General features: G+C 47.1%; 1 protein-coding gene across 1 annotated transcript in view; it reads right to left on the reverse strand.

The window, feature by feature from the left end:
* Window positions 1-12,656: 12,656 nt before the first annotated feature.
* Sf3a1 (splicing factor 3a subunit 1) overlaps window positions 12,657-27,468 on the reverse strand; it is a 28,599-nt gene continuing 13,787 nt past the window's right edge. The window contains exons 4-16 of the mRNA XM_004664062.3: window positions 27,078-27,335; window positions 23,553-23,627; window positions 21,739-21,889; window positions 21,248-21,441; window positions 20,306-20,423; window positions 19,893-20,078; window positions 18,813-18,934; window positions 18,453-18,698; window positions 17,694-17,901; window positions 16,919-17,073; window positions 14,194-14,295; window positions 14,015-14,086; window positions 12,657-13,187 (exon numbers count right to left, since the gene is read on the reverse strand). Of these exons, the coding sequence (XP_004664119.1) occupies window positions 13,086-13,187; window positions 14,015-14,086; window positions 14,194-14,295; window positions 16,919-17,073; window positions 17,694-17,901; window positions 18,453-18,698; window positions 18,813-18,934; window positions 19,893-20,078; window positions 20,306-20,423; window positions 21,248-21,441; window positions 21,739-21,889; window positions 23,553-23,627; window positions 27,078-27,335 (1,989 nt within the window). The 3' untranslated portion in view covers window positions 12,657-13,085. The remainder of the gene's footprint in view (window positions 13,188-14,014; window positions 14,087-14,193; window positions 14,296-16,918; window positions 17,074-17,693; window positions 17,902-18,452; window positions 18,699-18,812; window positions 18,935-19,892; window positions 20,079-20,305; window positions 20,424-21,247; window positions 21,442-21,738; window positions 21,890-23,552; window positions 23,628-27,077; window positions 27,336-27,468) is intronic.

Consider the following 27,468-nt stretch of genomic DNA (forward strand, 5'->3'; position numbering starts at 1 on the left):
GCCACCTCAGCCACCTCAGCCGCCCCGGCTTATGCCCCGCCCACGCGCCGCGCCCATTGGCTGGCACAAGGCTGTGGGCGGGAACGTCCGAGTTCACGCCCAATAGACGCCAAGGGCTGCAGGCCCCGCCCACCTTCCAGGCTGGCGCCAACGGGACGGACGTGAGGGGGCGGGGCAGCCGTCACCCGGGACCCTCCTCCCACCCCTCCCCGCCCCCGCTGTCAGTCATGGGAACTCACCTGGACAAGCTGCTCTGGCCTTTCCGGGTTGGCTCCAACCAGGTCTGTCATCTTTACAGCTTTCAGGCAGGCCTAGGCCCTTAGGGCATCCCTGGAGATTCGGCCCCGCGCCCTGCTGGCTTCCGGAGGCCCGCGCCTTGCGGGAAACCCCTGAGTCGTGAATGGGATGGTTTCCGCTGAAGAGACCCGAATAGAGAAATAGGTCTAGGGATTCGGCTTAAAGGCCCACCTCCCTTGCTTACTGTTTAGAAGACTTTTAAATTGGCTTGTGGAAGACCTTATTTATGAATGATGTTCAGGGCTGGAGAGATGATCTGCTTGCAAAACCCGACGAACCCGGTTCGATTCCCCAGTACCCAAGTAAAAACCAGATGCACAAAGTGTTACATTTGTCTGGAGTTCATTTGCATTGGCGGAGGACCTATGGTGTTTATACTCACTCTTCTTTCCTGCCTCTTTGTCTCTGCCCAATGAATAACTTTAATATTAAAAAATTAAAAGAATGATTTACATTTATTTACTGACTTAAACTCTATGTACTTTCTCTTGATATCTTGTTTCCAAGATAACTTTTTGTTTTGGTGGGTAGTTTTATGTTTTTTTTGGGGGGGTTGCTTTTTAAAAAATGTACTTTTTAAGGTTTTATTTATTTATTTATTCATTTGAGAGAGAAAGAGAGATTGAGGCAGATAGAGAATGGACACTGCAGATGAACTCCAGACGCATGCACCACCTTGTGCATCTGGTTTTACTTGGATACTGGGCAATCAAACTTGGGTCCTTTGGCTTTGCAGGCAAGGGCGTTAACGGCTAAGCCATCCTTCCAGCCCCTGTTCACTTTCTTGAGACAACTCTCAACTCTGTGGCTCAGGGTGATGCCTGATTCGGTCTCCCCAATACTGGGACTGTAAGTGTGGGCTCTTCAGTAGTTTTACTGGATATTTACCGTACATCATAGGTCTGCACCCCATTACCACCAAAAACTATAGTTAAATAAAAATTAAAGGTCAGCCAGGCATGGTAGTGCATGTCTTTAATCCCAGCACTTGGTAGGCAGAAGTAGGAGGATCGCCATGAGTTGGAGGCCAGCCTGAGATTACATAGTGAATTCCAGGTCAGCCTGAGCCCAAGTGAGACCCTACCTTGGGGGAAAAAAAGAAAAAAAAAGTAAAGGTCTGCAGGGATGGCGCAATGGTTAAAGGTGCTTACTTGCAAAATCTGAAGGACTGAATTCCATTCCCCAATACATACCTAAAGCCAGATGCACAAGGCACATGCATTTGGAGTTCATTTGCAGAGGCTGGAGGCCCTGGTATGCCCATATTCATTCTCTCTCCACCTCTTTGACTCTCTCCCTCTCCTTACCTTTCTCAAATAAATAAAATATTTTTAAAAAATTAAAAATAATCCTGCTGTGCATGGTGACACACACCTTTAATCCCAGCACTCAAGAGGCAGAGGTAGGAGGATTGCCATGAGTTTGAGGCCACTCTGAGACTACATAGTGAATTCCAGGTCAGCCTGGTCTACAGTGAGATCCTACCTCGAAAAACAAAAAATAAATAAATAAATAAATAGAGCCAGGCATGGTGGCGCACGCCTTTAATCCCAGCACTCGGGAGGCAGAGGTAGGAGGATCACCATGAGTTCAAGGCTGCCCTGAAACTACATAGTAAATTGCAGGTCAGCCTGAGCTATAGTGAGACCCTACCTCGAGAAACAAAAAATAAAAATAAACAATAATAATAATAATCCAGTCACTGTAGGACATGCCCATAATCTCAGCCTTCAGTAGGATGACACAGATTGTGAGAAGCCAGCCTTGGTTACAATAAGAGGCCATATCTCAAAAAAGAGAGAGAGAGAGAGACAGACAGAAAGAAAAGAAAAGAAAAAGGAAAATAACCAGGCTGGGTGCAGTGGCACACACCTTTAACCCCAGCTCATGGGAGTCTGTGGTAGCAGGATCACTGTGAGTTCAAGGCCAACCTGTGGCTACAGTGAGTTCCAAGTTAGTCTGGGCTACAGTGAGACCCTACCCCAAAAAACCTTAAAGTAAAAAATTAAAATAATAGCAAAACATACAATTCCATTTTTAGTATATTTATAGTGTGCAACCATCACCACAATCTAATTTTAGAACGTTTCATCATCTCCAAAAGAAACTCCTGTTCCTTAGCACTAAGTCACTACTTTGCCAATAGACTTACTTTTTCTGGACTTTTCCTTTTTAAAAAAAGTATTTATTTTATTTATTTGAGAGAGAGAGAGAGAGAGAGAGAGAGAGAGGTAGATGATAGGTGCACCAGAGCTTTCAGCCACTGCAAATGAACTGCAGACACATGTGCCACCTTGTGCACCTGGCTTATGTGAGTTGTGGGGAATTAAACCTGGGTCCTTTGGCTTTACAGGCAAACACCTTAACTGCTAAGCCATCTCTCCAGCCCTGGACTTTTCCTTTTTAAGTGGAACCGTAATCATAATGTGTGGATTTTGTGTCCAGCTTCTCTCATTTTCTCTCTCTCTCTTTTTCTTTTTTTTCTTTTTTTCCAGTTTTTCCTGGTAGGGCGTTCTTCCTACCTCTGCCTCCCCAGTGCTGAGATTAAAGGCATGTGGCACCAGCTTGGCTTTCGTATTTTTTCTCTTTTGTTAGTTTTTGTTTTTTGAGGTAGGGTTTTACTCTAGTCCAGGCTGACCTGGAATTCACTATGTAGTCTCAGGGCAGCCTTGAACTCATGGTGATCCTCCTACCTCTGCCTCCTGAGTGCTGGGATTAAAGGCGTGTGCCACCACACCCGCTTTCCTTTAATTATGCCTTTTAATAATTATGTATATGCAGATATAATCAGTCCTATTTTATAGGTAGAAGAATTGAGAGTCTGTGTAGTAATAAAGTCACAGTGTTTCGAAGTCCCAGAATTAAACACACCCAAGACTCAAACCCAGTTCTCACCAAACCAAATGCTTCTGTTAGCAAGACTGGGGGCCAATGGACTTGCCCCCAGCAGCCAAATTCTGCACTAGAGATTGTCAACTCTTACAGCTGTAATGACAGTTCCTCACTTAAGTTTGGTATTTTACAGTTTACAAGTCACAGCTATGGTGCCATTTAACACTTCCCTACATACCTGGGGGAAGACCGGCCCAGGAAAGGAAGGGACTAGAAGAGACAGCCTGAGCTGCAGGCCTCAAGACAGGCTACAAAGGGCCAGAAGCAAGCTCCAAGAGGGGAGGATTTAAGTTTTGAGAAATTCACTGTTTCTCTGATTGAAGATCTCACTGCACAGTCTTAAAAAAAAAAAAAAAAAAAAAAAAAAAAAAAAAAAAAAGCATTTGCCTGCAAAGCCAAAGGACCCAGGTTCAATTCCCCAGGACCCACATAAGCAAAATGCACAAGGTAGCACATGTGTCTGGAATTTATCTGTAGCAACTGGACGCCCTGGCTTGCCCATGGTCTCTCTATCTGCTTCTTTCTCTCTTTGTCTGTCTCAAATAAATAAATAGGGGCTGGAGAGATGGCTTAGCAGTTCAGGCACTTGCCTGCAAAGCCAAGGGACTCAGGTTTAATTCCCTTGTACCCCAGTAAGCCAGAAGCACAAGGTGGTGCATGTGTCTGGAGTTTGTTTGCAGTGACTAGAGGCCCTGGTGTGCCCTTTCTCTCACTCTCTCATATAAAATAAAAAGTGGTAAGCCAGACATGGTGGTGCATGCCTTTAATCTCAGCACTTGGGAGGCAGAGGCAGGAGGATCGCCATGAGTCCGAGGCCACCCTGAGACTACATGGTGAATTCCAGGTCAGCCTGGACTAGAGTGAGACCCTACCTTGGAAAAAAAAAAAGATTTTTTAAAAATTTACTTATTTGCAAACAGAGAAAGGAGAGAGACAGGTAGAAATGGGTGTGTCAGTGCCTCCAGCCGTTGCAAATGAACTCCAGACACATGTGCCACTTTGTGTATCTGGCTTTCGCAGGCACTGGGGAACTGAACCTGGGTCATTAGTCTCTGCAGGCAAGTGCCTTAACCGCTGAGCCATCTCTCCAGTCCCTTTCTGCATAGTCTTTACATGCCGTGGCATTCTGGTTTGTCACAAATGGACACATGACAGACATGGGAGTGGGCACAGGCAATTTGTCCTTAAGTCCTCCATTTAGGAGAATATTCCTCCTCTCCAATGACTAGACAGAGGTACTGACTTTTAGTTCCAGCTCCCAGGAAAAGCAGAGTGGGCCTTGCCTCAGGGTGTAGACCTATCCCAGGAAAAGGAAAGAGATGAATCATATATATCCAGAACAGATGTAAAGCCCCAAACATGGCAAAGTATTTACAACCCTTCGACTTTGGCATCCTGGTCCTAGTAAGGTTATTTAAAGCTCCCAAACATATTCCTAAAAGGGCATTGTATACTGACTATATTACTCAAGGAAGGAAGGGTCTATTTCAACTTATAGTTTGAGTACGACTGTGAGTCATGGTGAGGAAAGCATGGAAGGGGTACCAGGACATAGCTGGTCACCTTGTGTGTCCAGATAGGAAGCAGAAAGAGATAAATGCTAATGTAAAGCTCCCCCCTTCCTGCTTTATATGTATTCCAGGACCCTAACCTACCCCTAGTCAGGGGAGGTCATCCCTCCTCAGTTAAACTTGCCTGGAAATACCCTCCCATAGGTGCCCAATGGTGTGTTTCCTAGGTGATGGAAAACCCTGTCAAATTGACAATGAAGGCAGGTGTGGTGCATGCCTTTAATCCTAGCCCTTGGGGGGCAGAGGTAGGAGGATTGCCGTGAGTTCCAGGCTACCCTGAGACTAGAGAGTAAATTCCAGGTCAGCCTGGGCTAGAGTGAGACCCTACCTCAAAAAAAACAAAACAACAACAACAAAAAAAAAGAAATGTTGAAGCCGGGCATGGTGGCACATGCCTTTAATCAGAGCACTTGGGAGGCAGAGATAGGAGGATCATCATGAGTTCAAGGCCACCCTGAGACTACATAAGTCAGCCTGGGCTAGAGCAAGACCCTACCTCAGAACAAATAAAAGAAATGTTGGGGCTGGAGAGATGGCTCAGCAGTTAAAGTGCTTGCCTGCAAAGCCTAATGACCCAGATTCAATTCCCCAGCACCCATGTAAAGCCAGATGTACAAGGTGGCACATCTACCTGGAGTTCCTTTGCAGTGGCTAAGAGGCCCTGGCACGCCCTTTCTCTCCCTCTCTCCCTTCCTCTCTTTCTTTCTCTCTCAAGTAAGTAAATAAATAAGTATTAAAAAAAAAATAGGAATGTTGATAATGACTTGGTGAGTCAGTGAGCTAAAGCCTCAGGGCATAGCATTTTGTTTAAAGGCAGGGTCTCTAGTCCAGGCTGACTTGGAAACTTTGTAGCCCCAGGATGGCTTCAAACTCATAGTGATCTTCCTACCTCAGCCTCCCTAGTACTGATGCTAAAGGCACCACCACACCCTGCTAATGTTAGGTTTCTTTTACTCAAATTTTAGGACATTTCAGTTGTTTTTTGTTTTGTTTTGTTTTGTTTTGTTTTTACAAAATCTCACATAGTTTAGTGTGTGTGTGAACCTGCTCAGTGGGTGAAGATAACCTTAATTCCAGATGTTCATATTTCCTTCCACCTCCCAAGTGCTAGAATTCCAATATGCCATCACACCTAGCTTTTAAAATTTTTTTTTGTTTATTTTTATTGATTTATTTGAGAGCGACAGACAGAGAGAAAGAGGCAGATAGAGAGAGAGAGAATGGGTGCACTAGGGCCTCCAGCCACTGCAGACGAACTCCAGACGCATGTGCGCCCCCTTGTGCATCTGACTAGGGTGGGTCATGGGGAATGGAGCCCTGAACTGGGGTCTTTAGGTTTCACAGGCTATCGCTTAACCACTTAGCCATCCCTCTAGCCCTAGCTTTTCTTTTTTTAAGCTATGTAGCCCAGGCTAACCGCAAAACTCACAATCCTGTCTCAGTCTCCTGGATGCTGGGATTAGGGTTAAAAAGGCTTGAGCTCTTTAATTTAATAGACCTATCAGGGGCCAGACAATACTCCAGTGGACAAGAGATAAGAAAGGCAGGGAGACAGCTCAGCAGAACACTTACCTAGCATACTTCAGGCCCTGGGTTCAATTCCCAGCACCACAGAAAGAACGACGAAGTTCTAGCTCAGCAGAGGGTTAGAGGTCAGCGGAGTGAAGAGAACATGGACAAGTGTAGAGCATTTGTCAGGTGGTGTGAAGAAAACCAAGCAGAGTAAGGTTTGGACAGTGGTGGGACAGGGCTGGCAGTGGGAAGCAAACAGAAATGAGGGAGCCCTGGTTGGCGGGGGAGGCATCTAGAACTGTATACAAGAAGCAGGGCAGGTTGGGGATTTAGCTCAGTGGTTGCAAGGCCCTGGGTTTGGACCCTAGCACCCAAAAGGTATAAAGATTCTCCTTGGGACTGGAGAGATTGGTTAGAGGTTAAGGCGCTTGCCTTCAAAGCCTAAGGACCCTGGTTCGATTGATTCCCCAGGACCCATGTAAGCCAGATGCACAAGGTGGTGCTTGTGTCTGGAGTTTGTTTACAGTAGCTGGAGGTTTTGGTGTTCATTCTGTCTTTCTATCTGCTTCTTTTCCTCCCTCCCTCCCTCCCTCCCTCCCTCCCTCCCTCCCTCCTTCCCTCCCTCCCTCTCTCTCTCTCGTCCTCTCTCCAATACATGTCTTTTAAAAAAAAGAGACTCTCCTTGAAGAAGGCACAGTTCAGAAGACGGTGTGTTTAGATTGGAGTGAGGAAGCAGGGGAGCAGTGAACACATCAATAAATGATCAAAGAAGGGGAATTCCAAGCCAGGTATGGCGGTGTGTAATCCTAGCTAACTGGAAGGCTGAGGTGGAAAGACAGCTTGAGTCCTGGTATTTGAGGCTAACTGGACAACATGGCAAGACCACAGCCTCAAAACAAATCCCACCTCCACCCCCAAAAAGGGGGTCTCAGGGGCTGGAGGGATGGCTCAGCGGTTAAGGCATTTGCCTGCAAAGCTAAAGGATCCTGGTTCGATTCTCCAGGACCCACATAAGCCAGATGCACAAGGGGGAACATGCATCTGGAGTTTGTTTGCAGTGGCTGGAGGCCCTGGCATGCCCATTCCCCCTCCCACTCTCTCTTTCTCTCCTTCTTTTGTTCTCTCTCTCTCAAATAAATAAATAAAATATATTAATTTTTTTAAAAAGGGGCCCCTGGGAAGATGACTCAGTTGTTAAAGGCCTGTGTTTGCAAAGCCTGCTGGCTCAGGTTCAATTCTCCAGCACCCACATACAGCCAGATGAACCAAGTGGCACATGTATCTGGAGTTTATTTATAGTAGTAAGAGGCCCTGGCACACTCATACTAAGTAATAAGAAAAGCCAAGCATGATGGCACACGCCTTTAATCCCAGCACTCAGGAGGCAGAGGTAGGAGGATCACTGTGAGTTCAAGGCCACCCTGAGACTACAGTGATTCCAGATCAGCCTGAGCTAGAGTGAGACCCTACCTCTGGAACAACAACCAAGACAAAATTAAAAATTAAAGAAGCAAAGCCCCGCATATTTATATGGTTTACTGGAGTTCAAAGGGCAACAGGCCTGAGGCCATGCAGTGAGACACCTGCAGGATTGGCTGCTGGAGGGTAGGAGGGGCGTTCTTTTGGAGAGGAGTGAAGACAGTAGGACTACAGGAACGTGTTGATAAGGCACTCACGCACATATGCTCCTCTTCTCAGACCCTGCATCAGGCCCTTTGCATGGTTGTGTCCATGAATCCTGTCAGTCTGCATCCCTTAGAAGCAAGCAGTTCCATGCCACTTCTCTCTCTCTCTCTCTCTCTTTCTTTCTTTCTTCTTTCCTTTGAGGTCGGGTCTCACTGTAGCCCAGGCTGATCTGGAATTCACTATATAGTCTCAGGGTGGCCTCCAACGCTTGGCAATCCTCCTACCTCTGTCTTCCAAGTGCTAGGATTAAAGGTGTGTGCCACCATGCCCGGCTGCCACTTACCTTTCTTCACATGTACACACCTTCTGGAAGGTGCTATTGAAGAGATGAGGCTGCATCCATTCTCTGGTAACGTCCACCACTTACACTGAGTCAGATGCCTATCCCTGATCTAATCAGCACAGTTAAAGGACAAGGACCACTTAATTGAACTGAGCTTAAAGGCAACTGTAGTACTTTCTCTGTAATGATGTAAGGGACAGTTTATCTTGTCCTGCTTCATGGACTGTAGGGCCCAGAGATACCTAGAATAGTGCATCTCCTCCTTTACATAAGGAATGCAGAAGTGACAGACAAATTCCCAAATCAGATATAAAGTTAATGATTCAAAGATCTTAACATTTTTTAAAAATTTATTGACAGCTTTCATAATTATAGATCATCTAACCACTGCAAACAAACTCCAGACACATGCACCACCTTGTGTATCTGGCTTACACGGGTACTGGGGGAAGGAATTAAGCCTAGGTCCTTAGGCTTCCCAGAAAAACTGCCTTAACAGCTAAGACATCTCTCCAGCTCAGGGAATTTTGTGGAGGATGGAGTGGAAAGATTGTAAGGGCCAGAGTGGAAGGGAATATCCAGAGGTACTGCCCTCCCCCTAACAATGACTGATGCTCTCACATCTCGTAACTCTCAACCCCAAGGGGAATAACAGCAATCCCACTGAGGGGGGCCCCATCAGAATGGGGGCAAGGAAGAGGGACATGTGTCCAGACAAACTGACTACTTAATAAAAAAAAAAGCTGAAAAAAATGTAGAAATTAAAAGGGTGTGTGTGTGCTGCAGGGACGGCTTAGTGGTTAAGACAGTGCCTATGAAGCCTGAGGACCTAGGTTCAATTCCCCAGTACCCACATAAAGCCAGATGCAGGGCTGGAGGGATGGCTTAGCGGTCAAGGTGCATGCCTGCAAAGCCTAGGGACACAGGTTCAATTCTCCAGGTCCCATGTAAGCCAGATACACATGGTGGCACATGCATCTGGAGTTTGTTTGCAGTGCCTAGAGGCCCTGGAGCGCCCATTCTCTCTTTCTCTCTCCAATAAATAGATAAAAATAAATCTTAAAAAAAAATTTTTTTAAAGCCAGATGCACAAAGTGGCACATGTGTCTGGAGTTTGTCGTGGCTGGAGGCCCTCGTGTGCCCACTTTCATCTCTTCTCTCCCAAACAAGTAAATAAAATAAAAATCTTTTAAAATAGTCTTCAGGAGTTGGCACTGAGAATTAGAAAAGCTGTGTATGCAACTTTTGTTTTTGGATTTTTTTTTTTTTTTTTTTTGGCCATATGGTGTGCATACATGTGTTTGCTTGTCCATGTCTGTGGTACTTGTGCATGTGGAAGCCATTAAGTAGGTACCAGGCATCTTCCTCAACCACTCCATCCACTGCAAACAAACTCCAGATGCATGTGACACCTTGTGCATCTGGCTTTTGTGGAAGCTGGGGAATAGAACCGAGGTCCTTTGGCTTCTCAGGCAAACACCTTAACTGCTAAGCCATCTCTCCAGCCCCTCCATCTTGTTTTTTTTTTTTTTTAAATTATTTTTATTTACTTTTATTTATTTGAGAGAGTGAAAGAGGCAGAGAGAGAGAGTGTGTGTGTGTGTGAATGGGTGTGCCAGGGCCTCTAGTCACTACAAATGAACTCCAGATGCATGTGCTTCCTTGTGCATCTGGCTTATGTAGGTCCTGGGGAATCGAAACAGGAACCTTTGGCTTTGCAGGCAAACGCCTTAACCGCTAACCCATCTCTGCAGCCTCTCCATCTTGTTTTTTGAGCTAGGGTCTTTCCCTGAACCTGGAGCTGGATTTTGCTAGACTGGCTAGTCAGCAAGCCCCAAGGATCCTCTTGTCTCCACCTCCCCAGTAGTTACAGGCACATGCTACAGAGCCCAGCCTTTATGTAGGTCCTGGATGTGGTCCGGGATGTGAACTCAAGTTCTCATGATGCTTGTGCAATAAGCACTGTAGAGACATCTCCTTAGCTTGTAAAACTTATTTATTTATTTAAAAGAGACAGAGAGAGCCAGGTGTGGTGGCACATGCCTTTAATTCTAGCACTTAGGAAGCTGAGTTAGCATGGGCTGGAGCAAAATCCTACCTTTAACCCAACCCCTAAAAAAAAAAAAAAAAAAACAACCCAGGATGAAGGAAAAGATGGTATCAATGATGTATCTATACTAAGTATATCAATAAAGAGAGAGAGAGAGACCCTATCCACCTTCTGAATAGGAAGTGTAATGTCAGGAAACAAACTGGGTCTGTAGCTGCTGACAGTCACAAGGCCTTGAGGTCAATGAGCCTTCTGCAACTGCCTAAACCAGGACAGATGTTCATTCAGGAGCTCCGGGAAACTGCTCACTTGAGAGTGCAGCTCAAAGGGCCCATTCACTTGCCTGTTACGCCCAACATTCCTGGCCTCTTGTCATAGCCTCACTGTGGGGCCTGGCAGTCTGTAGAGGCGTATGTTCTGACACCATGCCCGGCCCCCGTTACCAGAAAGGAGAGCCTGGGTGTGAGGCTCTCTCAGGCCTCTGGATGCCCTTTTCTCTTGGAGTGAGCTGAGGTAGCATTCTGGAAGATTCTGCACTGCTCCTGGAGAAGTACCTAGTAGTGAGCTCACTTTTAGGCCCCAACCCAGAAAGTACTCTTCATCAAGCCAAACTTTGGTATTGACCCCTGGGGCAAACTTCTAGCAACTAGGTAGGAGGCAAATGTCATACAGGGTAGGAAATGCCATGACATAAGGTTAAACATGTGAGGACCCAGCAGTTTGCAATGGAGCAAAGTGCTGGGCAGTTTTGAGTGGTTTTACCTCTGAGACTTGGGAAGGATGTGAGGCAGATAGTCAAATGAAGGGACTGCAAAAAAGGTGCTAATGGGCTAGAGAGATGTCTCAGCGGTTAAAGTGCTTACCTGCAAAACCTAAGGACCAAGGTTAGATTCCCCAGTACCCACATGAAGCCAGAAGCAAATGGTGGGCACATGCATTTGGAGTTTATTTGCAGTGCCTAGAGGCCCTGGTGTGCCCATTCTCTCTCTCATCTGCCTTTCTCTCTCAAACAAATGTGCTAGGAAGATGGCTCAGCAGTTAAAGACACTTGCTTGCAAAGCCCACCAGCCTAGGTTTGATTCCCAGTACCCACATAAAGATAAGACATGGTGGGCTGGAGAGATGGCTTAGCGGTTAAGCACTTGCCTGTGAAGCCTATGGGCCCTGTTTGAGACTGGATTCCCCAGGACCCACGTTAGCCAGATACACAAGGGGGTGCACGCGTCTGGAGTTTGTTTGCTGTGGCTAGAGACACCGGCATGCCCATTCTCTCTCTCTGTTGCTCTCAAATAAATAAAAAATAAACGAAGATAAGACATGGGCTAGAGAGATGGCTTAGCGGTTAAAGTGTTTGCCTGCAAAGCTAAAGAACTTCTGTTCGAATCTCCAGGTTCCATACAGCCAGATGCATAAGTACACAATGTCGTACGTGCGCACAAGGGGCGCAAGTGTCTGGAGTTCGTTCACAGTAGCTGAAAGGCCCTGGTGTGCCCATTTTCCCTCTCTCTGCTTCCTTCTCTCTCTCAAAAAAATAAATAAAAAAGATATGACACATAAAGTGGCACACATGTTTGAAGTTCATGTGCACAGGCACGAGGGCCAGGCATGCTCATGCACACATACATAAATTATTTTTTAAAAGGTACTGGGAGCTCTCAGAAGTGTTAATTCTCATCAGGAAGTCTATTTCAGGTTTAAAGCCAGTCAACAGCTATCAACAAGTTCTCACCTCCCTTCCTCTGAACACCCGTAGCAGCACCTATCTCCCCTCGAGATAGCACAGTTCCAAAAACAATCTGCAATTAGTCCTTGCTCAGGTGCTAAGACTGTGGCAAGTGTTTTGAACACATTCTTTTCATCTTTGTACCATGTGACTGTGGGCATGTGACCTGCCTTCTTTGCTCCTCAGGGTCAACCAGGAAGATTCACGTTAGGATTAAAAAGTTTACAAAGTACTTAAAGTAGTAAGTAGTAAAGTGGGCTTTATGAAGTCCTGACAACAGTGCACGGCCTTGGTACAATTACTTACTGGTCTGTATCTTACAGAACACTCATCACATCTGCTTGTACTAGGTGATCCCAAGCCCGCAGGAAACTACCACCCCGCGAGCTGTCTTTTGTCAGTGGGACACAGCATGCTGAAAGCATCCTGTACTACTCATTTTAATACATGTTTGGTCTTCTGGAGGGCCTCCATGTTTTAAAGGCAATATAGTACTTTTTTACAAGAAGCACTTAACACCTCAAAGATATGATGACTGCCACACAAATTTATATACAAACACCAGGACTTCTCAGACCACAGGAGCTACACAGCACTGTGAAGTGGACACAGCTGGCCAAGAGACAGGTCTTTTTACACTGCTTTCAGGAGCATCCAAGAGGTTTATTACAGACCACAGCAAGATACAAAACAATCAATGACAATAATCATATTCTATGCGCCAAGTGTCACGTGGCACTGTGAAGTTATTCTGTAGGATATTCCTGGGCTTCCACTTCTTATTGGACTGCCTGAAAGATTTAAATTCCAGACCCTAAGAAAAACATTCCAAAGAACAGCTTACAAAGCTTTGCTTCTCTTAACAGTGTTGGGGAGTGCTAAGTTGCGGATGGGGTGGGGGGAACCTTAAAAGGACAATGTCAATTTCCAAACTAAGAGGGGAAAAATACACAGGCAGTGCTTGAGGTCCCAGCAAAGTTCTCAGATCACAGTTAAAAGCGGGGGGACGGGACATGGCAGCACGGGCGACAAGAGAGGCCCAACAGCAGGGACCGGACAGGTTTTCTCGCTCTATTTCTTCCTGCCACCTCTCTCCTTGAGGGCCAGGTGGATGACAGCACCATTGGCCATGTTGTAGTAAGCCAGTGAATTGGAATCCTTGATGAAGATACCCTGGAAAACAGAGGCATGCCTTAGTGTAAGGCACCTGACCCTGACCACAAGCACCTCCCTGAACCTAGCAGCCGCTTAGGGGAGGCAGGAGGGAAGTAGACTGTAGGGCTCCAGTTCCCTCTACAATGATTTTCCTTCCTTCCTTCCACCTGATGCAGTAACAGAATGCTTTGTCAACATTTGGCTCAAAGCTGATCTCCCCAAGATGCTGGCCCTAACCAAACCCAGGGAGGGCTGATTGACCCTGATGTCACTAGACCATTAGTGATAACCTCACCCCATCATCCTTTTTTTTTCCCCGTGAGACAGGGTCTCATATTAGCTCAAGCTGACCTGGAACTTATGCTGAAGTTCCAGGCTGCCCTTGAACTCACAGCAATTCTTCTACCTCTGCCTCCCAAGTGCTGAGATTAAAGGTGCGCACCACCAAACCTGCCCATCAGCCTCACTTTATAGAGGAAATGAGGCCTGAAGTGTGGATACACTCAAGTCCAAAAAAGAATGTAAAACCACATAAGACCTGGCAGATACCCCTTGCATCAACACAGATCTGGGCTGAGCTGACCCCACACTGGGTCAGGAACCATCAGGGCACACCCAAGCTCTAGACCTTCAGCTCCTGATCATAGAGGCAAAGAGTTTTCTGGACCCCACGCTAGACCGTACTGTCAGAGGATGCTATCCCATATCACTTCTAAGATGGACCCAGATGGCTACTACCCCCAGGTTTCTCTCCACCTTGTTCTGCACTCCCAAAGGAGAATTAGTTTCTAGGATGGCAGAGGTGTTGGGACCGAAGGGGCAGAACTGGGGCGGAACTGACTCACCTCATACTGCAGCTTCTGCTTCCCCGCAGGCATGCCTGTGGCTTCATGAATCTTCACCTTGATGACAGAGACCTGTGGAACCAAGGAGAGGTCATTCATTCCTTCGCTAAAGCCACCTGGAAAGTGTCCTGGTCCCTTGACGCCTGGCACCTGCACAAGTGGGTGGTGGTAGCCCATACCTGGTCTGTGAGCGGGAGGGTGAAGACCAGCACCTGTCCATTCAGCTTCCATTCCGTCTTATCCTGCATGTTGGGCACCTGCACTTTGATGGACACTGGACCCTGTAAATGAGAGTGGACATTATGAGTGAGGGGACCTAAACCAACCACGAAGTATACTCTGCACATCTGGACCCCTGTCACAAGATTTCATTTCTCCTCTTCACCACCACCACCACCACCACCATCATCATCGTTATGATCATCATCATCATTATGATCATCATCATCATTATGATCATCATCATCATCATTGTTTTTGAGGCACGGTTTTGCTTTCACCCAGACTGACCTAGAACTGAATCTGTAGACCAGACTGGCCTCAAATTCAAGGTAACCTTTCTACATCAGCTATCCCTTTTTAAAAAATTTGTTTTTGTTTTATTTTTATTTATTTACTTGAGAGCGACAGACAAAAAGCAGCACATAACAAGAGAAAGATAGAGAGAAAGAGAGGGACAGAATAGGCACGCCAGGGCCTCTAGCCACTGCAAATGAACTCCAGACATGTGCACCCCTTGTGCATCTGGCTAACATGGGTCCTGGGGAATGGAGCTTTGAACCAGGGTCCTTAGGCTTCACAGGCAAGTGCTTAACTGCTAAGCCATCTCTCTAGCCCTGCCCCTCCCCTTTTAAAGATAAGAGTCTCATTATGTAGCCCAGGCTGACCTTGAACTTGAGGCAGTTTTCCTACCTCCACCTTTGGAATATTTAGATTATAGGCATACACTACCATGCCCAGCTTTGTTTCTCTCTCTTTTTTAATTAAAGATTTTATTTATTTATTTATTTTTTATTGGAGAAAGAGTGAGAGTGAGAATGGGCACACCAGGGCCTCTAGTCACTGCAAATGAACTCCAGATGCACGTGCTACCATGTGCATCTGGCTTATGTGGGACCTGGAGAATCAAACCTGGGTCCTTAAGCTTCACAGGCATGGAACTTAACCACTAAGCCATCTCCCTAGCCCTCTCTTTTGCTTTCTTGAGACAGGGTCTCACTCTACCTCAGGCTGACCTGGAATTCACTATGAAGGCTCAGAGTATCCTTGAACTCATGGCGATGATCCTCCCACTTCTGCCTACTGAGTGCTGAGATTAAAGATGTGTGCCACCACGCCGAGCTTTACACACACACTCTCTCTCTTTTTTATGAAATATTCTTATTTATTTATTTGCAAGCACAGAGAGATAGAAGAGACACAGAGAATGGCACACCAGGGCCTCCAGTTGCTGCAAAGGAACTCTAGATGCAAGCACCACTTTGTACATCTGGCTTTATGTGAATACTGGGGAATTGAATCCAGGGCCATCAGGCCTTCCAAACAAGCACCTTAACCGTTGAGCCATCCTGCCAGCCCTGTTTCTCTTCTTTATAAATTGACCCCTGCCTTCCCTCCCAGTGAATCTGGAGCTAAGGTGAAGTAGGTAGAAGGTAAAAATGTTCTGCAACCCTCAAGAAGCAACAATACAGAAAAGAATGTGGCCTGTGAAGTAAGAAGACTTGGGTTTCCAGCTCAGATCCAAAGCTGACTAAGGCCTGGGTCTCTATGTCACGTGACTGTAAACCAGGTTGCTGAGAACTAAGTGAAGAGTCTGTGAAGTTAGGACCTTGAGTAGGTGATCAATAGGCATGATAAAAAAAAAAAGAAAGAAAGAAAGAAAAAAAGAAAACGTAATCATTAGCCGATTGGCTGAGCATGGTGCACTCGGGAGGTGAGGTAGGAGGATCACTATGAGTTCAAGGCCAGCGTGAGACTACATAGTGAATTCCAGGTCAGCCTGGGCTAGAGAGAGACCCTACCTTGAAAAACCAAAAATAAAAGGCATGAGTCTTAGAAACAAAACAGAGTTTGTCAAATCTTCTGGGGAGTGGGGCTGTGACTGTGCCTCTTTACTGAAGCCTATCAGTCTTCCTAGTGACCTGCAGTCCTAAGGTGGGATCCTTACTCTAGCACACCAACAGAATCTTACTCCAACAGGTAGTCCTGCCAATGACTACAGCTGAGGGAAAAGTCTGAATTTAAAACAGTACCCATGAGCTGGACATATGGCTTAGTGGTTACAGTGTTTGCTTGCAAAGCCTAAGGACTCAGGTCCAATTCCCCAGGACCCACATAAGCCAGATGTGTGAGGTGGTGCATACACCTGGAGTTTGCAGCAGCTGGAGGCCCTGGCATGCTCATTCTCTCTCAAATTATTAAAAAATAAAAATAGCCGGGCGTGGTGGCGCATGCCTTTAATCCTAGCACTCGGGAGGCAGAGGTAGGAGGATCGCCATGAGTTCAAGGCCACCCTGAGACTACAGAGTTAATTCCAGGTCAGCCTGGACCAGAGTGAGACCCTACTCGAAAAACCAAAAAAAAAAAAAAATAAATAAATAAATAAATAAACACCAGTACCCAGGATTTCCTCTAATTGTCTAGGGCTCCTGTCACACTCAGGTCATTTTGTCTAAGCATGTGGATCTCCAAGCAGTCCTCTTCTGTAAGGGTCCACACCATGGGAACCACCGCCACCACAACCTTCTGTTCCCTGAGGTGTTGGACTTCATAGTTAACATATGCTCAGACTCTTCAAATGGCTGACCTAGGCCCTGGGAGCCAAAACTGTGTGAGGAACGTGGACAACCCCTCTCCCTCCTGCCAGATGCTCCAACGGCACAGGCAGCATTCTGAGCCACAGACCTTGTTTCTGCGCAGGAACTCTTCCTCAGGCATGAGGCTGTCCTCTGTCTTCAATTTCTTGGAGGGAGGCTCATCTTCCATGGGAGGCGGGGGGTGAACAGGGGGCATTGGGGCTGGAGCTGGGACAGGAGCCACAGGTGGGGCCGGCACAAAGGCTGTAAGATAAGGAACAGCAGCCACTGAGTGGAGGAGGAAGGAGCCCAAGGGCCCAGGATACAGGCCCACGAGATTGTGTTTCATTTTGAGGTAGGGTCTCTTTCTAGCTCAGGCTGACTTGGAACTTGGCAGGCCTCAATCTCACGGCAATCTTCCTACTCCATCCTCCAGAGTGCTGGGATTAAAGGTGTGAACCACCATGCCCAGCTTGAGATTTTGAGAAGTGAGATTGCAAAAGCTTTGCTCCATAGAAGTGTGAAGTACCACTCACTGTTTAGTCTGGCAACCAGCAAGTTCCCTGGTAGGAGCCTCAGGAGACAGACTACCCAGATTGGGAAGCATGGGATTACAGGAAGAGCAATACTGAGAATGGACTGGCAGGTGGCATCTGTCAGGTTTCGGAGCCTGTCGAGGGCCTAGCCCCTAAGTGAAGACATAAGCCATCCCATATCAGCCTCCTGTCTCCCCGAGGAGCTATGGCTCCCAGTTCCCAGCTTGGGCATCTTCACACACAAAGCCAGGGCTCTCTTCTAGGCTAGATACCCAAATGGAACAGCTTTCATTAACACTATACGTGACTCTGTGGACAGTGCTTGGAAAAACAATACCAGAAACTGACCTGTTGGCACAATCATGGGAGGTGGGCGAGGCGCCATGATAGGAGGTGCTGAAGGAGGCATGGGTACCACGTTGATCCTGGGTGCATGGATGATGGGTGGCATGGGAGCGATCACTGAGCCTGGGGGCAGTCGGACCACAGATGCCATTGGTGGCCGAGGCATGACAGGTACTGCAGATACAACTGTAGTACGGACTGGAGGTGGCATCTGGGGAGGGGGAAGAGACCCAGGGGTCACAGGAAGCCAAGGCTTGGTTCCAAGGGTGCATACAACTAGTCTAGCACTAGCCACTGAGCATAGGTAGCAGTTAGATAGCTTGGACTCTGCTAGCTGAAGCCTCACAGGACAGAAACTTGCTGCTGAGAGCGATATGCAGGGTGACACTCTCTTTACCTGGGACTTGGTAAGTCTGACACTACTGGCTCCTCATGGCAGACAGACCCATTAAGGGGTCTGACTTTAACTCAGCCCCCTGAACTGGCCAGCAGTTCTTAAAGCCCTGTTAGGCTCACAGTACTTCTCTGCCTCAAACCTATGTTCCGTATTTGCCACTCAGCTCCCTCGTGCTCCAGTCCTCCTTTGCAGGTGGAAGACCAGGCTAAAAGTTTCCACTTCCATTTCAAGGGTCTGTTCTCTCTTGACTTGACCCACAACCACTCAGGCCCTGATCTACAGTAGACAGTCCTCTGAGACAATAGCACCCAACCCCAAGAACCAAGCTTTAAGAAAAACTGGTCACAGGGTGGCTGCTGGCTTACTGCAGGTGGCCGGGGAACTGAGGTGATGGGTGGTGCCGAGCTGGGGATGTTGGTGGCTGAAGATGGAGGTGGTGGCTGCTGGGGGATTTCATTAGGTTTGCTGGGACCAATCTTCTCCTTGGTGTCATCTTCTGGCACCAGGCCTTTGGCCTTGTGGATGGCCTCAATCTGCTCCTGGAGGGTTATGTTGGCCTGGGCAGCCTGCTGGGTCCGCGCCATGCTGCCTGAGTGCCCATCCCAGGTCACCTGCAAGGGAAAGCAAAGATATGGCTTGACAGGGCTCTCGGAACTGATCCCATAGGTGGGAGATGGAAGGCAGGGAAGTCACCCTGGGGCTCTCAGGATCCACTAAAATCACACCTTTTCCTCTGGCTTCTGGATTTCCTCCTCTCCGATCTTCTTACCGATGGCTGTTTCCTCTACCCCAAAGATGTCAGTACGTCGCTCAGCCAACTGCTTCAAGCTACTCTCAATATCAAGACCTATATGCAACAGGACAGGAGAGGGGAAGTTAAACCTGGTGCCCTCCCAACAAGGCAGCAGCTCTCTGGAATTCAAGGTGAAGCCAATGATACATAGTTGATTCTGGGCCCCAACATGTCACTTCTATCCTGAGTCTGGGGAAAGCTACCAGATCAGTACTAGACTTAAGAAAGCCAGTATAGGGCTGGAGGGATGGCTTAGCAGTTAAGGCTCTTGCCTGCAAAGCCAAAGGACCCAGGTTCAATTCCCCAGGACCCACATTAGCCAGATGCACAAGGGGGCGCATGCATCTGGAGTTCATTTGCACTGGCTAGAGGCCCTGGCATGCCCATTCTCTCCCCATCTTTTTCTCTGTCAAATAAATAAATAAAAATTTTTTAAAAAAAGCCAGTATAAAGCTGGGTATGGTGGTGCACAACTTTAATCCCAGCACTCAGGAGGCAGAAGTAGGAGGATTGCCATGAGTTCAAGGACAGCCTGAGACTACATAGTGAATTCCAGATCAGCCAGGGCTACAGCAAGACTCTACCTTGAAAAACCAAATAAACAAAGAGAGAGCCAGTGTATGTCTAACCTTTGACTGATAAAGACCAGTGGGCCAGAGATGGCAGCCGTGAGGATGGGGATAGGTGAGGAAGCAGCAGTCAGGACTGACAGCCAAGGTCCCTGCCCTCGGTGGCTATCTCCCTAAGCCTGCCGCATCCTGGAGCAAGAGTACTCCAATCAAGAGTCTAAGTGAGCAAAGGACGGAACATTACTCCCAGTCATTGCCAGATCTTGCTGTGGGTATCTACAGATATGTGGTATCTTTGTCAGTGCCAGCCTCTGGAAGACTTTTTTTTGGAAGACTCTTTTTGGAAAATAGTTCTTTTACAAGGTCACAGGCTGTGCTTATTCTCAAAAGCCTGTTGTTTTCTGTTTGTGTGAAGCAACCTGTGGGTTGGAACCCCACCTCACCTGGAGCATAAACTTCATCATCACTCTGCTTCTCCCGGATGGAGCGATCCCGCTGCTCCAGCCAGCGGGGGTCGAGAAGCCCAATGCGCATGTGCTCCTGCATTTTGCTGGCAGGGATCTTCTCCCCAGTGATGGGGGAGACAAGATATTCATCTGGAGCAGGGGCTGGAGGAAGGGGCTTGGAAGCTGAAAGAAAACAAGATATCCAAGTGAGAATACTAAATGAGATTGAGTAGTTCATTCAGGCATCACCCACTGAAGACATATCCATTTGGTGGCACCCTTCTGTCAGGAACCATCCCCACCACAACACGGGGTCACCTCAAGACCTCCTGAAACAGCCCAGTTTGAGTAACATATAAGACCACTCATGACCCTCAGGGGCAGTGCAAGGGCTGGGAGGCAGGCCCTACCTTTGGGATCATAGTCCTTTCGGACAATGACTTGGTCTGGAGTTGGGGGCAGAGGTGGAGGCATGGGCGTCTCTGGAGGTGGGGGCACTTTCTGCCCTTCCTCTTCATCATCTGAGCCCTGGGAAGCAAAGCAGGAGTCAGAAAGAGGGTGAGGATAATTCCCTGCAGCTGAGCCCTGGCACCTCTCAGGGCAGTAAGGAGCCTGCCAGCCAGCATCCATGTGCTAAGCCTCCTGGGGCAGCCCAGGCCAGCCGGCAGCTGGCCAAGCTGCTTCCTCACAGCATGAATGGGAGCGTCAGAGGCCAGGGTGTTAACACTCCTCCCAGGCATTTCCAGCAGCTGGCACCAGGCAGTCCCAAGAGGCCACGGGCCCTTAACATGCAGGGGAGGGATAGGGGTAGGCGAGTCAGCACTCAATGGTACTGCTCCTGCAGCAATGCTGGGAGGGAAAGAAAAAGTCAATTCCCACAAACACAGAGGCCCTTTCTTCTCAGACTGCACACAAATTCTTTCTGAGGGGGGAGAGCAACTTGGCTCTGGAGACTCTGTGCCTACTTGGAAGGCCAGGTTAGAAGGGGGTAGGGATGTCTGAAAGGATGTGTAGGCTACATTTAGAAAAGCTTTGGGAACTGCTTTGGGCCAAAGAGCATGAAAGCCATAAGGGGGTGGTTGGCACCAGGGCCTATGAGCCAAAGGGAAGGCCAAAGAACAAGGCTGGCAAAGCGTTTAGATCCTTGTTTGTGAATCACTCTTTGTTGCTGGAGCTGGAGAGAAGGGCTGTGCTGACCGTGCTTGGAGAGGGGCACTCAGTCTGCCCTTGTCTGAGGCGCACACTGTCGTTTTGAGGCACACAAGGAACTGGACTTTGGACTCAACAGAGATCATCACTCGTCCTCATGGGCTCCAGAGGAAAGGACAGTCCTCAGGCCCCTGGGAGCTTACCTCATCCATGTCCTGCACTTGGGTGTCCTGATCCAGCTGTGAAGGAGGCTCCTCGGTTTTCTCCTGTTTCTCATCTTCCTCATCAGACTCGACCTCCATTTCCACCTCTTCACTTTCCCCAAACTTCTCATAGCGCTCCTGAATGAGGATACGGGCTCCTAGCTCTTCCGGAGTGGTCGGGGGAGGGAAGTTTCCTGGAAGAGGCAAGCCAGAGTCAAAATTGTTCTGGCAGAGTCGAGCCAGCCAGAAGCATTCCTTGCCCTGTCTGTGAGATCTCTGGGGGCTGGGGAATTGTTTAACTATCTGTAGAAGCCACCAGGGTCAGACATAGTAACCAGTTGCTGAATTGCATTTAATCTGGGCAAAGTGGTAGAAATAAAAAGTCTTATGGGACAGTGGGAAACAAGTAAGATCCTCTGCGCCCTGAAAACACCTGCATGAGGTCTAGAGATCGCTCGGGGCTCCTGGCTCCCCTCTCCTCCTAGACTTACCTTGTTCATTGGGCTGAAAGTCCACTGTCTCCACAACCACAAAATCATGCCAATCAATCTGAGCATAGGCCACACGCTCCTTCTCTTTCTCCTCCTCTTCTTTCTTTCTCTCCCGCTCTTGGAACTTGGCCCACTCTACTCGGTAACACACCTGTGGGGATGGGAAACAGCAGAGTATTCTCAGGGAAGCTTCAGGGCAGTCCCCAAAGCCAGCATCACCCCCATACAAGGACGCTGCTCTGCCTACAAGGGGAGCTTCCAATGTCCTACTGCAGTTGGCACAGGGCTCTGTGCTCCCAGTAGCCCAACCTTCTCGAGGAGGTCTGCAGGAAAACCTAGTATCTTCAAAAGAAGTGGCCTGAGAAACAGAAGCTTTCACACAGCCGCCCAATCTGCCAGCATCAATAGTCCTGCTTGATTCTGATTATCTGGAGACTCCAAAAGTCATCAGCCAGGCGTGGTGGCGCACACCTTTAACCCAGCACTTGAGAGGCAGAGGTAGGAGGATTGCCATGAGTTCAAGGCCACCCAGAGACTACATAGTGAATTCCAGGTCAGGGTGAGATAGAGTAAGATGCTACCTCGAAAAACCAAAAAACAAAACAAAAAGTCATCTATCAGCAGAAGACCTGCTGGGGAGGTGGTCTTCTGCCTAAAGTTTAGAAAAAAAAGAGAAGTGCTCAAGCTGAGAGCAAAACTGAAAGTAGCATTCATTATGGGACATCCAAGTTCTCTTGGCCTTGGTAGCCATGAGGCGGCCTTTCTCCTCACCAACCTGAACCAAATGTGGTACATGGGGACTACTATAATTACCTGATGTACTTGAAGGCTACAAATATTTTTAATTTTAGAATCTTTGCATATATATAACCATGGGTACAGGAGCAAAGTCTAAAAAGAAAATACATTTATACTTCACATGCATAGTCTGAAGGTGACTTTATACATTTTTAGTATACCATGTGACCAATCATATGAGGTCAAGTATGGAATTTCCTCTTGTGGTATCATGTAGGTATGTCCAAAAAGTTTCTTTTCTTTTTCTTTCTTCCTGGGTCCTTTGGCTTTGCAGGCAAGCGTCTTAATTTCTAAGCCAATTCTCCAGCCCGTTTTTGTTTTCGTAGGTAGGGTCTTGCTCTAGCCCAAGCTAACCTGGGATTTATTATGCAGTCTCAAAGTGGCCTTGAACTCACAATGAACCTCTTATCTCTGCTTCCCGAGTGGTGGGGTTAAAGGTATGCACCACCATGCCTGGAAACTTCTATTAATTGTTTGATGTAGGTTTTTTTTTTTTGGTTGTTATTTAAAAAAATATATATTTATTTATTTGCAATCACAGAGATAGAGAGAACAGACAGAATGGGCATGCCAAGGCCTCCAACCCCTACAAAGGAACTCCAGATGCACGTGCCACCTTGTGCATCTGGATTTACGTGGGTACTGGGGAATCAAACTCTGGTCATTATTAGGTTATATAGGCAAGTGCCTTAACTGCTAACCCATCTTTCCAGCCCTTGTTTGATATTTTTTGAGGAAGGCTCTTACTCTAACACAGGCTGACCTGGAACTCATTTTATAGCTCAATCTATAATTTTTTTTTAATTAAAGAGCTCCTCTTACCTTCGTCTCCTAAGTGCTGGGATCATAGGAGTGAGCTATTACATCTAGCAAGTTGAAGCCTTTGGAATATTTTGAATTTTGGACTAGGGAGGTCAACCTGTATTACCTTGGAGAGTTTGCAAACACTTAACAAATCCTACCCAGTAGAACCTGTTCCTTCAATAAGTGGTTACAAGAAATCCTATTCCATTTACCTGGTCCAAAACTTCTCGAGGATTTTCAGCCTCTTTCTTGAGCTTCCCAAATAAACCTTTAGGTGGAATTAAGATCTGAAACAGGAAGAGTCACATCATGAGGCAAAGAGGCAGCCTTGTTGGGTGTGTTACAGAAGATGGGACGATCCCAGCTCCACTTGGCTGTGGGACGTTGGGTACCCTTCTACAGATGGTGACACAACCACTTAAGAGTGGACACCATCAACTTTAGAAGACTGTTTCCAGTACTTGCAGAAAAGTATGCAAAGTGCTGACAGGTCACCCAGAAGATGGCCAGTATGTTATGGCTGCTCAGGTGACACTGATCTATCATTTTGAAAGTGCTGCTAAGGCCTCTCTTACGTCCAACTCATGACTGCAGCCTTACCCTCCACCCTCTGCCTCTCTATATCTGTATCCCTTATCTTTAAAAAAGAATATTTGTAAGCAGAGAGAGGGGGATGGAGAAAGAATGGGCACACCAGGGCCTCTTACTGCTGTAAACAAATTCCAGATGCATGAGCCACTTTGTGCAACTGGCCTTAGTGGATACTAGGGAATTGAACCCAAACCATAAAGCTTTGCAAACAAGTGCCTTAACCACTGAGCCATCTCTCCAGTTCCATTTCCTTGCCTTTTAATTTTACTATTATTATTATTATTATTATTATTTTTGTTTTTTTTGAGGTAGGGTCTCACTCTAGCCCAGGCTGACCTGGAACTCACTCTGTAGTCTCAGGATGGCCTCAAACTCATGGTTATCCTCCTACTTTGCCTCCTGAGTGTTGGGATTAAAGGCGTGCACCACCTTGCCTGGCCTTTTGATTTTATTTTAGTTTTGGTTTTGGGGGGTAGGGTTTCACTATAGTCCAGGCTGACCTGAAATTCACTATGTAGTCTCAGGGTGGCCTCAAATTCATGGTAATCCTCCTACCTCTGCCTCCCAAGTGCTGAGATTAAAGGCATAAGGCACCACGCCCAGCGTACTTTATATTATGACTTTGCATGTGTATTCAAGTGTGACATGTGTGATCAGGTGTCTTTTGCTTTCCACCTTATTTTTAAATTTTATTTATTTATTAATTTATGGGGGGAAGAGAATGAGTATGCCAGACCTCTAGCTATTGCAACAAACTCCAGACACATGTGCCACCTTGTGCATCTGGCTTACGTGGGCCCTGGGTAATCGACCCTGGGTTCTTTGGCTTTGCAGGCCAAGTGTCTTAACCACTAAGCCATCTCTCTAGCTCTCTACCTTATCTTTTTTTTTATTTTATTATTTTTTAGTTTTTCTTTTCTTTTTTAAATTTTTTATTTATTTATTTGAGAGCGACAGACAGAGAAAGACAGATAGAGGGAGAAAGAGAGAATGGGCGTGCCAGGGCTTCCAGCCTCTGCAAACGAACTCCAGATGCGTGCGCCCCCTTGTGCATCTGGCTAACGTGGGACCTGGGGAACCGAGCCTCGAACCGGGATCCTTAGGCTTCACAGGCAAGCGCTTAACCGCTAAGCCATCTCTCCAGCCCTCTACTTATCTTTTTAAGACAGTCTCTTACTGAGCCTAGAGCTCACCAATTACACTATAACTAGCCAGCGAGCCCTAGGGATCTGCCTGTTCCCAACTCCCCAACACTGGGATTACAAAGGAATGTCGCCACGCCTGGCATTTCATGCAGGTGACAGGGGTCTGAACTCAATGCAGGCCCCCATGCTTGTACAGCAAGTGCTTTACCCACTGAGCCATTTCCCTAGCTCATAAATTAGTTATTTTAGATTTTGTTGGCTAGAGGTGTAGTGAAGACAAGGTCTCTCACATTATAGACCAGGCTTCCCTCCAAAGTCTTAGCAATCTTCATTCCTCAACCTATCTAAGGCCTGAGATTAAAGACATGAGCCACCATACTCACCTATCTGCTCTAAAAAAAAAAAAAATTATTTATTTATTTATGGGGAAGGAGAATATGGACACGCCAGGATCTTTAGCCAATGGAAACTAACTTCAGATGCATGTGCTACCAGGTACATCTGCTTACATGGGTTCTGGGGAGTGGAACCTAGGCCTTTAGGTTTCACAAGCAAGTACCTGAACTGCTGAGCCATCTCTCTAGCCCTGTCTGATTAAATACCAGACTACCAGGTCCGGTTTCTTTCTTTGTCATTGCTTTGGTATTTTATATTATACTTTGTTTTTAGCCAGTCTCACTCTGCAGCCCAGGCTGATCTCAAACTAAGTGACCTTCCTGTCTCAGCCTCTGAGTACTGAAATTAAATGCATGTGCCACCTGTCTGGCTTGCCAGGCCCAGATTCTTGACTGCAACAGGGCAACCTGGTAATTAAGATCTGACAGGCTATAGTAAAAATGCCAGATTTCCAGTCCTCTCTCTATAATCTCCTGGCACACAACATTGGCTCAGTTAACTTCTCTGTAGTGAGAATAATGGCGACCTTACACATTGCCGGGGACTACAAGGGAAGATGTTGCATGTGTATATTCTCAATGTTAGTTTATACTAACTTATTAATAAGCACTTCCAAATACCTACTTAATAATATTTCTAATTTAAGTTACTTTATAGGGTAAAAAACAACAAAGGTTTTAGTCAAGCAGTTGGTGCTACTTGGCCATGTCATGTAACACAGCAGGCAATCACCTGATACCAGCTGAAAAACATGCTCGAGTGCTCTTTAGGAGCAAGGTCTGTATTCTCTTTTTTTGTGTTTGTTTTTTCAAGGTAAGGTCTCACTCTAGCACAGACTGACCTGGAATTCACTCTGTAGTTCCAGGCTGGCCTTGAGCTCATAGCGATCTTCCTATCTCTGCCTCTTGAGTGCTAACATTAAATGTGTACGCCACTGTAGCCAGCCCTTAAAAGGTCTGTATTACATTTAAAGAAATAACTAAAATAGAAACCAAGATTTTGGAGCAGGGAAGATGGCTCAGTGATTAAAGGTACTAGCTTGCAAGTCTGCCGTTCAATTCTCCATAGCACCCATGTGGGATGCAAAGTGGTGGATGTGTCTGTAATTCCAACATGCTACAGTGATGAGAAGTGGAGCCAGGAGAACCCGGAAGCTTCAAGTAGCCACAGCAAAACAAGAGAAGTCCTATCTCAAAAGAGGGTGGAAGGAGCAGGTTGAAATATCCCGAGGTTGTCCTCTGACATTGCAACATGGCACACACAATTTAAAAAATGATCAGAAAAAAATGACCAAGAATTTACACTGGGCATGGGCCTGGCACACGCCTTTAATCCCAGCACTCGGGAGGCAGAGCAGGAGGATTGCTGTGAGTTCGAGGCTACCCTGAGAATACAGAGTGAATTCCAGGTCAGCCTGGGCTAGAGTGAGACCCTACCTCAAGGAGAAAAAAAAAAAAAAAAGAATTTACATTATTACATTGGGATTCCTAACATTTGTCCAGAGGCTCCACAGGGCAGATGGTGTCCTTACAGATTGAGTGGACACAGTGCTCCCAGTGGTGAGAATCTATCCTCCCAGGGCCCACCCCAGGCCCTGCCCAGCACCTTGGTATACTGCTCCACCAACTTTGTGAAGTAGTTGAAGAGGCTGTGCTGCGGACGGAGGAAGTCAAACTGATAGTTGCGTTGCTCCTTCTGCATTAGCTGTGTCAGAAACTGGCGCCCATTCCTGGCCACAAACTGAGCTGTCAGCTTCACCACATCCAAGTCAAAGGCTGAGATGGAGGGAGGGTCCGCGATGAACTCAAACTCAGGAGGGGGCTCTTTGGGCACAATAGTCTCTTGGATCACCTGGGCTTGGACCTAGGACACAGAGGGTGTGAGGTAAGAGGTGCAAGGGGTGGACTAGTTTCCCCACAGGAAGGCTATGAACCTCTATGTTCCGTCAGTTGTGGGCACTACTGGTACCTGCTTTGAGAATCCTAGCCCATAAAAG

The sequence above is a fragment of the Jaculus jaculus genome, chromosome 13, assembly GCF_020740685.1.
Source record: "Jaculus jaculus isolate mJacJac1 chromosome 13, mJacJac1.mat.Y.cur, whole genome shotgun sequence".
Classification (NCBI taxonomy): Eukaryota; Metazoa; Chordata; class Mammalia; order Rodentia; family Dipodidae; genus Jaculus; species Jaculus jaculus.